Here is a 13325-nt window from a genome sequence, read left to right on the forward strand (position 1 = left end):
TGTGTGTGTGTGTGCATGGGAGGTGGGGGGCGTAATTAGGGTGTCACATGTCTCTAACAGAAGAGTTAATGATGCACTGGAGGCTCAGCAGGAAGCCGCTCCGATGCATTTTGGCCGAGTGGGGCAACACACCATGGGGTACGCTCCTCCATGCCGGGCGCCGCAGTGAAGGTGAAAGGGGACGTTGGCGGCAGAGGGAGCAGGGGCCCGGCCTCGCTGGCGCCCCCCTGCAAGGAGCTGCTGAGGAGTTTCCCCCACACCAAGCGAGTGGGCTCCTACCTGGTAGGAAAGATGATCAACAAGGGTTCCTTCGCCAAGGTGATGGAGGGCCTCCACTTGGATACAGGAGAGAAGGTAAGAAATGCTGTTAGATTTTCAGTCCATTTTGACTGGGAGAGTTGGCAGCGATTGTTTGCCGCTTGCCCCTCCCATTCAAAATGGATTGGTCTATTGGTTTTCAATTTAGCATATATATAATGCATACTGTCAATTCAATTTACTATCTACCTCGCATTTTTTAAATGTATTTTACTTGAGTTTCAAACTTTGTGACAAGATGAATTCAACTGTCATTTCCATGGTAACAAGCAAACTCACTGCAGTTGTGTTTACATATGATAACCTTTGAACTTGTTCAAGGGGGACCTCCACCAGGAAGAAAGAAATACTGTTTGTGGGGTTTTTTGCAGTGTGCAACTTCTGATAAACAGTTTAGGGTTATTTTTTATGTACGTTATTGTTTAAATTTTTTGATTTCATGATTATTAACACTGCATGGACTGGAAAGTTCGGATGGATTGCACGTTTATCAGCAAATGACTTATTGAGACGTATTTTCTGAAAAAGCTTTTCCATCTGCTTGTGCTTTAAGGTGGCCATCAAGGTGGTTGACAAGAAGAAAGCCCGTCTGGACTCTTATGTGCATAAGAACATGAGGAGAGAAGCGTACATCCATCAGATGATACGACACCCAAATGTCGTCGTCCTTTTGGAGGTGCCCAAATTGCATCGTTTAAATTTATGGAAATACTGAGAATTTCTCCAATTTATTGTGTGTGTGTGTTTGTAGACTCTGGAAACGGAGAACAGCTACTACATGGTTTTGGAGTTGTGTGCTGGCGGCGACCTGATGGAGCGCATTTGCGACAGGAAGCGTCTGCCGGAGAAGGAAGTCCGGCGATACACGCGGCAGATCTTGTCAGCGGTGGCGCATCTCCACCAGCATGGCGTCGTGCACAGGTGACCCTCTCGCACCCGCGCGCAGTGGAAAGATTGGAAAAGTGCTCACGTAAGGCTTAAACTTAAAAGTCTGAGTACAGGCCTGACCAGTTTTTTTAGCAATTCTGGTTGTGACATCACAACCAGAATTTAGGATTGCCAACAACAGAATAGAACGCACAAATCTGCAGCTCTTTTTGGTTGTGATATCAAACTTTGTTTTATAGTTTAGTGGGCTCCCCCAAAGACAGGTAAGAAAAGAAGACTAATTAGGATCCACTTTTGTTATAAAGACTTTTTTTAACTTTTTTGATTGTTTTTCGTCAAAAAATATGATTTTCCGACATCAAGGGCAGCCAATGACTTCATTTTGATTGCCTCGCCTGGCCCGAAAATCAGATGCAAGGAAAATAAGTCTTGAAAACTACTTAATACCAAAAAAAGCTTAATACAGTAACGAAGTAAAAAAGGCTTATTACTTCCCAACACGGATGCGCACAAACACAGAGAAATTCTTATGAAGCAAAATGTGCCTGCAGTGTGGGACGAAAAGGTGTCACTTTATTGCACACACACACACACACACACACACAAAACAGAGCTGGATTTTAAGAGGTTTGGCTCCTCCAAAGGTGGGAATGTGATTACCAGGCAATGACCTCATCACGTTCCGCCGGCGCCATGGTTCACACATCATCACGACATCACCGACTTCCTCTCTAATGAAGTCCCTCAACGATGACCAAACACACACACACGCACACAAAGAGGCATGATTAAAATGGACATAAATGGAAAATTTGCACTTAGAGTCACTTTCCGCTCCCCCACGTTCAGGAGGTTTACCGCAAAGGTTTTTTTCTCATTGACGGCGACGTCTGCGCTTCCCTCGGTTCTTTGTCGTCCGTCTGGCTTTGTCTCCTTCCGTCCTGTTTCTCAGCATCTGTTGTTGAGATGAATGAACTTGAAAGGAACGCACGCCATTCTCTGGCCGGATGACGAGCGCAGATGTTCATTTAGGTTCAAGTTCTCTTTGGGTGCTTCTCAGGACACCAAAGTCAGAGTTTGCACCCTAAAGCAGTCTTTCCCAACCCTGTTTTGCATTGGAAAAAAATCTTAAAAAATATATATTAACAATATAAAGTCATTCTCACTCAACTGTTATCAACAAGAATCTCATAAGGATGAAATGGCGAAATTATACTCCATCCTAACATTGACATTGACAATACGTATCATGAAGTTATATTGAAAATATGGGACCATAATGTCTTGTTCTGTGTGCAGAGATTTGAAGATTGAGAACTTTCTGCTGGACGACAATAACAACATCAAGATTGTGGGTACGTCTTTATTAGTATATGTATTACAATTGTTGAAAAGCTGTGGAGAGCTTGTAAAAACTCTTTGAAATAAATGGATGTTATAAAATTATTTAATCAAACATTTTATAAAAAGGAATATTGAATAAACTCCTCATTGTTTAATTAACTCTACGGGCTAATTTTAACCTAAGAATAGGTGATTACTGTCCCATTGTTAAAGTTCAAATTCCACAAAAAATTATGATCATTGTCCTTCTTTGTTGAAAATTAATAGAACAGTCGGTGTCCTAATTTGTTTCATTTTTACATGTTTTTATTGTTCTTTTTCAATCTTTTTTTGATTTTTGATTTAGGAGTTTGCTTCATTTGGTTGCATTTTTCAATAGAATTTTCTCATTCCCATCAATTGCCGAATACCATCAATGCTTATTGATGTTAAATAAGTTGTCTGATCCTTCAAAGGCCAGTGTGACTTGACATGTTTCTTTTCCGCTCGCAGACTTCGGTCTGAGCAACACGCTAAGGTCGGAGTCTCTGCCCGCCGAGTTGCTCAGCACCCAGTGCGGAAGCCCCGCCTACGCCGCCCCCGAACTCCTCGCCCACAAGAAGTACGGACCCAAAGTGGACGTATGGTCCATGTGAGTCACGCCGTCCGTGATCATCACGAATGCGATCGGAGTTAAGTTCAATTCTGAGCTTCTAAGTGACGTGTGTTGTCAGAGGCGTGAGCGTGTTCGCCATGCTGACCGGCACGCTGCCGTTCACCGTGGAGCCCTTCAACATCAAACAACTGTACCACAAGATGGTGGACGGCAACATCGCACACATACCTAGTGACATTAGCAAAGGTCATATTCCCCTTTAACCTGTGGCTCCAAAGCCAAATGTGGTTCTTTTCATCCTTCTAATGTAAATTACAATTAGTTTGGAATTGGATATATAGCAGCATTTCGGTCCATGGAGTCGAATGTAAGGATCAAGTAGTATAACTTGTCATTCTCAACTTCATTGGACCTTCATGGTAGCATCACTGGGAAAAAAAACTTTGACATGTCACATGAAACTGAAATATCAACTCTTTTTGAAGGATTGAGGAAAAAAATGACCCTAAAAAAATCAAGTTACCATGTTGAAACTCAGCATTTTTAGTAAACAGGACTTTTGTTAAGTACTTCAAACAATTAGACTTTAATTATTGTGAATGGCTGCCATACAATTCAGGTTGTACCTGTTTACTGCACTCCAATTTTAGTAAATATATACAAAGTGAAGTAATGTCAGCATGACACACAAACTTGATCATGTGAGTTCAACTGATCAGATTAGTTAAGAACACTCAAAGTAAAACATTACTATTAGAACTTTACAAATGTCAGTGATGTCTATAGACTACATATTTCTTTCACACTGTAAAAAATGTCTCTGTTTTTAAAACAAACAAAAAAATCAGAAATGACTAACATTTTCATTTGGGCCTCACAGGTGCGGTGACCTTCGTGTTGTCTCTGCTGGAAGCCGACCCTGACGTGAGACCCAGCGTCCGAACCGCCATGGAGGCGCCTTGGATCAGCCAAGGTTACGCCAAGAGGCCACTACACACACTCTGGTTCGACAACAGGTAATCTACGGGTGCTTCTTGATTCTCTTTTTGTACGGGTTCCGAATTTTAGCGGTATGAACTTATTCAAATGTATCGAATGGATCGGACGTCTCTCGCCGTCAAAGGCAACGAATGAAATATGAAGCGGATTCGGTCGGGTAATTCCGGCCTGACGTTAACCTGTATTTTTCCATTCGATTCCGCCGCAGAAAAAAATTGCATATTTATTGCTCCGGTGATGTGAGTTTTGTAACCCGAGAGCGTTGAGCAAAAGGAAATGAAGGCGAATGAAAATTGTTGTGGTCGTCAGCGTGACAGCTTTTGTGGAAGCGTGTGGGAATGTCATCAGTGCAAAGCCTACTCGCCACGCAAAGACGCCCCTTAGCGGTCGCGTCGTTGGCTTGCGAATGTCGTGAAATCATTTCTTCGAGTGCAATAGTTTGGAACTGTAAAGTGTTGAGGGAGAAAAATGTACTCGTGGTGGTCCCGCAGGCTGCACGCCAAAGACGTGGACGCCTCGGTGCTGGCGTACATGACGGACACGCTGGGCCACTCGCCCGCGGAGGTCACTCGCTCGCTCGCCAGTAATCGGCCCTCCGCCGCCATGGCCGCCTACTACTTGCTGCTAGCCAAGATCCACAGAACCCCCGGAGGTCTTAAAGTTAGTTACTAGTCGGCTGCTCCATTGCTGTTGCCAGGATCGTTAGCTTTTTTTTTTTTCTCGCAGAGCGACGTCGTCAAGGTGAAAAAGTCGCCGAGCGGACGCCCCAAAGCCAACAGACAAATGGGAGAGCGCCAGCGTGCTGGGACAAGAACCAATCAGACGGCACTAAAAGAAGATCTCGGCAGAACATCGTCTCCTCTGAAACCGTCACCCGAAGCTGTCGTCACCTTGAGTACAAAAGAACCTTTGATTCTTCCTGACGGTAACAAATACAAAAAATCATATTGTTATAGAAGCTTTTCATTGTTGCATTTGATTTAATTTACTTTTTAGATTGCTAACAATTCCCATTAATCTTCTAGTGTTGGGAACGAAACAGCAAGTTATCCATCTGTCTCCTCCAATAACTACCCCATCACACCTGTGCGACTCCGCCCCTTCCCACGTGCCCATCGATCCACCAGTAGACGGCGGCGTGCAAAAGCTCCTCCTACCTGAGCAGCTTCTCATTGGAAAATTGCGGTCCGACAGCGGCCCGCCGGAGGCCATCCTAAGGTCGAATGCGCCACGGAAAAGCCCCGCCTCTCCCAGAGTGCACCTGGACCCCGCACAGGGAGCTCCGCCCACCACGCTTCCACGCTTATGCAACCCAGGGCCGAAAAACACAGGCGACGGGAAGGCTCTGTGGATCCCAGTGAAATCTCCAGGCCCCGCCTCCAAAACTCACCTTCTGACGGGGAAGGGCGGCAAGGCGGGGGGAAGCAGAAGGACTTCAAGACGAAGGATGACGGGGCTCAGCCTGCCGCTACTTCCTGCCGCGCTCCAACGCAAAACGGACAGGAAGTTGCGCAGCATCGACTGCTGACACGTTAACTCATAAATATTTTTTGCCGAGTGGATAGCGCGTCGGCCTCACAGTTCTGGGGTCGAGGGTTCGATCCCAGGTGGATCCTCACAGTGTAGAGTTTGCATTTTCTCCCCGAGCTTGCGTGGGTTTTTTCCAGGTGCTCCGGTTTCCTCCCACATCTCAAAAACAGGCTGGTTGAACACTCTAAATTGCCCTGGCTTGTGATTGGTTGGCCACCGATACAGGATGTCCCACGCCCGATGGCTGTAATTGGCTGGGATAAGCTCCAGCAACCCCCGCGACCCTTGTGAGTATCAGCGGTTCGGAAAATGAATGAATAATTCAAAACAATTTAGAAAATTTAAGATGTTACATGCTCCAAAAATTATTTAGCTTAAATTGATGAAAAAAAACGACGTTAGGGAAAACAACTGAGAACGTGACTAAAAAAAACCTTAAAAGTTAAGGCCATTTCTTTGTCTTTCTGAACCAATCAAAGCTAAGCTTCAGCAGCCAACTGGCATTTGTACCCAAGCAAGTGTCAATTGAGAGTCTGTTGTATAATGGATGTCTCCAATGATAGCTGAAGGTGTGCCGCTTCTTCATTTAAGTGGGTGATACGACACCACAATAATCGTGGGTGAGCAGCGCGTCTAGTTTCTAACGACGCTCATTCATAATTGAGCGTGGTCTGCAGAGTGGATGCCTGTGTGGCGGGGGGTCAGGCCGACTAGGAGGCCATCTCGATGGACTTGGCCGTGGCCTTGTTAAGTCAGAAAGGGTCAGCGGCGCACTAAACGTCCCAACGTAACGCAACCTGAAGCCAGAGCTGTAGCACGCTAAACTGCCCGACAAATGCAACACTATCAGATCAAATGTAACTAGTTAACAAACACACTATCAACCTGTGTTGTAACATTTAGTAGATTCAGAATTGCCAAATCGGAACACGACACAGTTGACTGTCTGATATGATCCAATGTAGACCACTTGATGTTTTATTTACCAAATACCCGACACATAACAAATAATTATTTTTGATATCTCTAGATATTGTATATCCTCCTAAATCCTTTTTTTGTGACATCACATTTGCTTTTTTTCTAGATAGCACAACACATACTTTATAAGCTAATGATAACTTTTGAATATATGTCTACTGTAATGACCGTTGTCCTTTGTTTAAAGGCTTAGCTCTACAAATAATTGTTAGAATTTTGCTTTTCTGTTAATAATTGATCGTTTTCCGGTATTCATTTCTGTTCAGAAGCCTCTGCTAAAATATTTACAGCAAAAATAATTCATGAAAATACTGTCCTGTGCAGCAGCAATGACAATTACGAAGGCTAGAAACCAAATAACTACTTGTCATGTGACCAACAGTCAATGTACATTAGGTGGGGAGAATTTTTTTTTAAGTTTAATGCATTTACTCTTGCCAAATAGTGAGCTGTCACAAGATGTCATTTAAAAAAAAGATCTAGTAAGAAAACATGCTAAATAATAATTCCCTAGTTCTAACCTATTGTAGATTTACAGCATCTCCAGACTATTATAAATTACAGCACTCGCCCTTCTTGACATTTTCAACTGCTTATGAAAATAGTTGCCCACACATTTCAGTTTAAGTAGCATTTATTCTGATATTTCCAGTTGTATAAAGCACTGCAGACACCCATTTGCTCACATCATTAAAAAAACAAACAAAGCAATCACACAAATAGTGGTGCATCCAACACGGTGGTTATTAAAATAACAAAAATCACTACCATGGACATTTTCTTATTATGGAGTGTGAATAGCACCACACAAATCTGCCATGTTTTGATTCGAACCTTCCATAAACTCCATTTTTTTTCTTCCTTGACTACAAAGGCCCAACAAACATAAACACTCCCGATAGGCACACAAACTCAGATCACTGGAGACAATGTGCATCATTCCATGTTAATCAGTGTATGAAATAAGAGGACAGACACACAAATAGTTGACAAACATCCACTTGAGCTCCCTCTACGGTTCATGTGCTTGAAACGCATGCAGATTTTCCTCGAAGCTCACCGGAAATTGCAATCTGATTGCAATCTCTTGCGTATAACAGATTTTTTTTTTAATTGTTTCTTTTAAATGTTAAAAAAAGCATTTTGGCAGTATGTGTTCGCTCCCTTCAGAATGAGTCCGCTCCGTCACGCGGATTTTGGGACCCACTCTTCATTCAAGCGGCTGCCGTAGCTACGTGGAAAATGACGAAAAGAAGAACGAATCGGCGCGAAGGACACGGCGCTTCCCCGTCGGCACAAAGCGGATCGAATCCTAAATGGCCGCATCCAGAAATCAGGTCTGCTTGCAAACAATATTACGAATGCAAAAGATGAAAAAAAACAATGAGGTAAATTAAAAACGTTTGTTGTCAGACAATTCCATGACAGTGTGGCGTTTTCATCAAGGCTTGTTAATATTATTATACATTCATAATACTGTAATTATGTGTCTGTCCGAAAGCAGACAATGTGAACGTGATTATGTGGCTTTTGTGTTTTGTGTAGAGGATCCCGGCCCATAAATGGAACACATTTCCGTAGGAAACACTCGATCCTCATTGGCTCGACGCAGTGCACCAATCCTCCATTGAGGTAAGATGGAGTCCTTTGAGCTCTCCAATCACATAAAAAAAACAGTTAGATCACGTGGTGCGTGTGTGTGTGTGTTTTGGGGCGTACTCCACAGGATGTAGAGTATATACTGTTGCCGCGGTGACAAGAGTGACGTGTCGCTGCGAGGAGTCTAGACCTCTGCTCCTTTTAAGCCGATTCGTTCCTCCTCCTGTCAATCACTGTTGGGCTTCTTTAGGGAGAAGGCTCGGATGCCAAAATGGCAGCTGAGTTGATTCACCTGCACACAAAGCAAATTCATCATTGACATGATTGCAATTAGTGTTGCACCGATACCGATTCCGACACCCGGCCGATAATATTACTACTACTTTACCAGTAACACGTTTTTTTTTTTAAACAAAAACGTTCATGTTCTTTCTTTTAATACGAAATTAGTGCATACTCATTTGACCGTAATGTTATTGCTATCATGGTTTGGCCCTTTTTTAGACATAGTATGTAAATGTGTTGCAATCAACATTGAGGGCGTGTCCCCTTACCACTGAAACGCCGTAGTGCACGTGCGCTAGCAAGACAGCGGCTGTCCAGAGGTACAGCAGCATGGTCTCATCAGGCGCCAAACCCGACACGGCCAGCGTCACCACGCCGACCATCGGCAGTAGGAGCCAGCTTAGCGGCTGACAACGCGTGTTGCTCATTTGGCATACGATCAGCTTGCACTGCAAAACACGCAACATGTACCGTTAAGGCTAAATTTGCCCAGATGACAAGGCGTGAACCTTTGAGTGCTAAATGGCTCGTAGTGCAAATCCGAAAGCGAGCACCCACCGTCACGTTGGCAAAGGCCGTGCCCAACATGAGGTAGTAGAGCCTGGGCTGCCGCTCCAGGACGTCAGATGGAGAAAGGAGCACCCAAATGGTGGATAGGATGAAGAGGAGCACGGGCGAGAGGAATGGGAGGAAGGCCTCGTACAAGCTGCTGTGCTTCAGCGTGTTGCTCCGGTAGGCCCTGAACAGATGCAACTATGTCACCTGTGTGCCAAAGCGCCGCTCTGATGAGCAACGGCAGCGAGGAAACCTACTTTAGGACGTTGTAGAGGCTCATGGGTAACGTCACCAGGAAGGAACAGGCTGAAAGTCATCGAAAAATAAGGTTAAACATGTGGTAGTATGCTGACAAGCTTCCAAAATAGGCCTCATTTTAGCTCAGATTAAAGGGTCGAAGTTAGTGGTACTTAGTTTGTGTCTCACCAACAATCATGAAGGTGAAGAAGTCTCTGTAGAGGAAGTGGAACAGGACGGGTTGGGACCACAAGTCTACGCCCACAACCGCCGTCACCACGTACACCAGAGAGATAGTCTTGAAGATAGAAGCATGAGTCACACTAAGACAACATGAAAATTAGCTTTATCACATTAAAGTGAGTGCAGTTGGTGGTCAAATGGGGGTAAAAAAAAAACAGAAGAATCTCTACTCAGTCTTGGAACAAACATTTTGCAATATTGTCACTCCAGTTTTTATGATTCAAATGAGACTGACTGTAAATCTGCATATCTTTTGTAGTCATCCATTTTACTGGTCGCGTGGATCGCGAGATGAGATGTTCAAGTCCCATCCTCACCACTTGGCTGACGTCGTAGCCCCAAGGTAGAAAGAGCACTCCCGTGTTGTACTTCTCCCAGTGCGACAGGATGAAGGAGAACAGCACCACCCAAAGGATGTAGTAAAGCGTGGACACGGCCACGCCGCTGGCGCCGCGCCCGAATATGGAGTAGACGGTGGCCACGAAAAAGATGCAGGCCCAGCTGTCCAGCCCGTGGTCAAACAGCTCCCCCAGTGGCGTGGACGAATTGGTGCGGCGCGCCTGCTTACCATCCACGCCATCTGCAAGGAGGTGAGTGAAGCGGCGTGCGTGGACGGAACGTGGGAAGCGTAAGACGCGGTCGCTCACCTAGCGTGTAGGCCAGAAAGTTGAAAATCCCCGCCGTCACCCAAACCCAACTGGGCACGTGATCGTGGCCAGCAGCTGAAACGCACAAAAACCCAAATGTAGATTCAGGCGTACACGTGATAAGGTTGCCGCGACATTCCTAAAATGACTGCCTGTTAGTCATTAGTTTAAGTCAGATTTCAGTTAAAAAGAAACGTCTTTTGCGGGAGAATTGTAAACACCTGAGGCGTTGAAGTCAACGTCGTAGAAGGCCAGCATGAGGAAGTTCACCACCAGGAACATGAAGCCGGTGAATGTGATGAGATTTGGGGCCAACCACTTTGGGAAAAACTACAGTACAAGAGAAAAATATGAGTAATCATAGCAACTTACTAACAATTAAAAAAAAACGTGTCTAATATCAAATATTTCTTTGACAAGGAAGCAAAGTGACGATGGGAGTTTCAATCACTCGTAACATGCGCAATAGAACCGTAAAATGCATTTAATTGGGTGCAAAGAGCAGCAAAAAGCAAACATGTTAATATTTAATTAATTAATTTAATTCTAATAAAAAATATTTGCACACAGCTACGCATACATGTGAACTTGACTTACCTTCACCAAAAAGTTCCAGAAAGGATGCATGATGTAGACAGATAAAGGATTTGAGTCCACCGCACTGTACTGCAAACACAAACAAACACGCCATCAGTTTTAGTCGTTATGTTGACACATATACACACCATGGAGAGTTGAGGGTTATCATGACTAAAACATTTTTACTTTTTGTAATTCATATCTTGATCGTGTTAATTGTTAAGGGACTAAACTTGAAGATGCTAAATAAGTGTGATGCTAATAATAGAATGTAGGAAACCACATTGTGCCATGTGACCACTATCTGAAGCTGAAACTGCTACAAGAAGTCACCATCACTAAATTCTTCGAAATTGTCAAAGGAAGCATAACACTTAGCGTGCAAGCCTTTGAGCTAAATCATGTAAAAAGTTGTCAGGAGAAACTTAATTGTGATTTTTTTCCTCACATTTATGGCAGAGCAATCGCCTCTCCCAGTTAAAATTTGGACGTCCATTACTGTCAATGGAGCAGAATACACATGGTCCACACTTGTTTAGTAAATGTGTCTTTATTCTTTTGTATTTAGAATTATTAATATTTTGTATTACACATGGCTTTTATAAGGAATATTTTTTTCATTAATTTTAATTTATTCTGACTTAAATAATTTAGCTATTTTCCCAAAATTGATTTTTAAATTTATTAAATGTATTCAAAATTGCTGCAAGTTGGAGACCACATTACTATAACAATGTCATAAAGGATTTAGGGGAAAAATCGTAATTCATGCATAAGACCCAAATAACAGAAAAATGTGTATAATAAATTTACATTCAAATTAGTATAAAAATAAGCATTCGAAATACAAAGCAATCCCCCTTCCTTACGCTAAAATCGTACTACTTTCCATGCTAAACACATCTTTTAAGATTAAAAAAAAGAAAAAGATCTCGCACTTTTCCACAAACCAGCAATCAAACAAAAATTAAACCTAAATACTGTTTATTTTAATCATTTGCAACAGCGAACTATTATGATGATGAATTTGATGCCTTCAGGGACCATTTTAGTGTCGGGATTTTTCACTGCTGTGAAAAATTCTCAGCTAGAACAAGAACATTATGTCCGGTTTCTTGGCCGATATGATGTGCTGTTTAAAACCCAGCAGGCTAGCATGCTACCTTGTATTTGTCGAAGCCTGCGAGTTGCTCCTGCGTGACGTATTCGTACAGAAGAGCCATCGTGGGGCAGTACGTCGCCACGACGCGATGTAACAAATGACGGCTTAACTCTTCGTGGCGTCGGGCGAACCTTTGAGGAAAATCTTGGCGGCCGAGGCGACGTTAAGTAATCATAGAGCGAATCCTGTGTCGGTCACGCCGACTGACGTGAGATCGGAACACTCCCAGGCCGCTTCTTCTGTCTACAGACAGCACCAGGAGGTGGATCTCTTTAGCGCCACCTCTATTCCGGAAGACCACATCGCTAGCACAAAATTCAGAAGGCTTTTAAGGGGGGCTTCGATTTGCGGATTTTATTCTCAGCATTGCGGTTTCGGTTCGATTCAGAATGTTCTTTATATAATTAATCATTAATAGAACAGAATTACATCATACCACTCAAACGCCACACAAATATAACATGGATTCTCGAGTTTTTAAATGCCCGTTACAAAAAGCAGTAATGTTTGCTTCGATACATATGCATAAATATGAAAAGACATTAACAATATATCTTGTAATCATTTTAAATGATTTTTTTCCAGAATGTAATACTGGAAAGTGAACTGTAACTATTCCTAGAAATTAACAGATCCTGGGTCAGTCAAATATCAAACAATGAAATACATGAAATACAAAAAAAGGCGAGGGACAACATTATATTTCATTCTGTTTGCCTCTATTAATAAATGGGGGGGGGGGAAATAAGCAACGACATTTAAACTCTTGTTAACATTTCATTGTTTTTTGTTGCAGGAAGAACGATCAACAAATTTAGCGTCACAGTCCGGTGTCGCTCTGTGACCATGGTAACCGATTTCATCACAGTGCAACGTGTTTCGCGTCTCCTGAGGAGTTTGCCTCGTCGACGTCACAAAACGTGGACACGTCAGAAGAAACTTTGTCCTCCTCGACCTCCTTAACCCAGTTGACTTTGGACCCGAACATGAAAACCTTCTCATGATAAAAAAAAGGTGAGCAGTCGAACTTCAAATGTGAGAAGGGGTCTTCCAAGTTCTCAACTCATTCTTTTGACTCCCCAAATTCATGTTGCAATGAAACCATGTTATTGTTTATATTCTTAACATAATCGATGATATGCCACAAGCGCACTTCTTCACCCTTGACGTCACGTCTATACATCGAATCTTTGCTGCGTTCAGTGGCCAAGAAACAGTCACTGGCTTGAATTCAGATTTAATCCAAATAAGATGTTGTACGTGCTTCTGGAGTTAATTCGATTCAGGAATAGACGCAAAATAAAATAGTTTAACCTGAGTCATGGACAAGAGACTTCATTATGATGTTTTAATTGTAATAATT

At 43.1% G+C, this 13325-nt stretch overlaps 2 protein-coding genes across 2 annotated transcripts; one reads left to right on the forward strand and one right to left on the reverse strand.

Moving 5' to 3' along the window:
- On the forward strand, positions 1-5778 carry LOC144064972 (hormonally up-regulated neu tumor-associated kinase homolog). Its single transcript, XM_077587896.1, has 10 exons — positions 1-354; positions 872-994; positions 1070-1239; positions 2506-2561; positions 3043-3181; positions 3264-3391; positions 4026-4161; positions 4636-4804; positions 4871-5069; positions 5170-5778. Exons 1-10 carry the CDS (start codon positions 151-153, stop codon positions 5670-5672), a joined length of 1827 nt encoding a protein of 608 aa, XP_077444022.1. The 5' UTR covers positions 1-150; the 3' UTR covers positions 5673-5778.
- Positions 5779-7271: 1493 nt separating this feature from the next.
- On the reverse strand, positions 7272-12196 carry selenoi (selenoprotein I). The gene is made up of 10 exons (XM_077587802.1): positions 11964-12196; positions 10819-10887; positions 10443-10551; positions 10222-10296; positions 9892-10154; positions 9521-9629; positions 9352-9400; positions 9098-9278; positions 8809-8988; positions 7272-8546 (listed from the first exon to the last, which is right to left on the reverse strand). Exons 1-10 carry the CDS (start codon positions 12021-12023, stop codon positions 8481-8483), a joined length of 1161 nt encoding a protein of 386 aa, XP_077443928.1. The 5' UTR covers positions 12024-12196; the 3' UTR covers positions 7272-8480.
- Positions 12197-13325: the final 1129 nt, after the last annotated feature.

The sequence above is a fragment of the Stigmatopora argus genome, chromosome 19 (genome assembly GCF_051989625.1).
Source record: "Stigmatopora argus isolate UIUO_Sarg chromosome 19, RoL_Sarg_1.0, whole genome shotgun sequence".
Lineage (NCBI taxonomy): Eukaryota > Metazoa > Chordata > Actinopteri > Syngnathiformes > Syngnathidae > Stigmatopora > Stigmatopora argus.

What these genes read in the sequence shown, in the direction of transcription:
- LOC144064972 (XM_077587896.1), top strand. Translation starts at nt 151, where the DNA reads ATGCCGGGCGCCGCAGTGAAGGTGAAAGGGGACGTTGGCGGCAGAGGG. An exon ending in ATGTCGTCGTCCTTTTGGAG is followed by an intron (nt 995 to 1,069) that starts GTGCCCAAATTG and finishes GTGTGTTTGTAG; the next exon opens with ACTCTGGAAACGGAGAACAG. An exon ending in ACCTTTGATTCTTCCTGACG is followed by an intron (nt 5,070 to 5,169) that starts GTAACAAATACA and finishes TTAATCTTCTAG; the next exon opens with TGTTGGGAACGAAACAGCAA.
- selenoi (XM_077587802.1), bottom strand. Translation starts at nt 12,023, where the DNA reads ATGGCTCTTCTGTACGAATACGTCACGCAGGAGCAACTCGCAGGCTTC. An exon ending in TCTGGAACTTTTTGGTGAAG is followed by an intron (nt 10,552 to 10,818) that starts GTAAGTCAAGTT and finishes CTTGTACTGTAG; the next exon opens with TTTTTCCCAAAGTGGTTGGC. An exon ending in CTTCACCTTCATGATTGTTG is followed by an intron (nt 9,401 to 9,520) that starts GTGAGACACAAA and finishes GATGACTTTCAG; the next exon opens with CCTGTTCCTTCCTGGTGACG.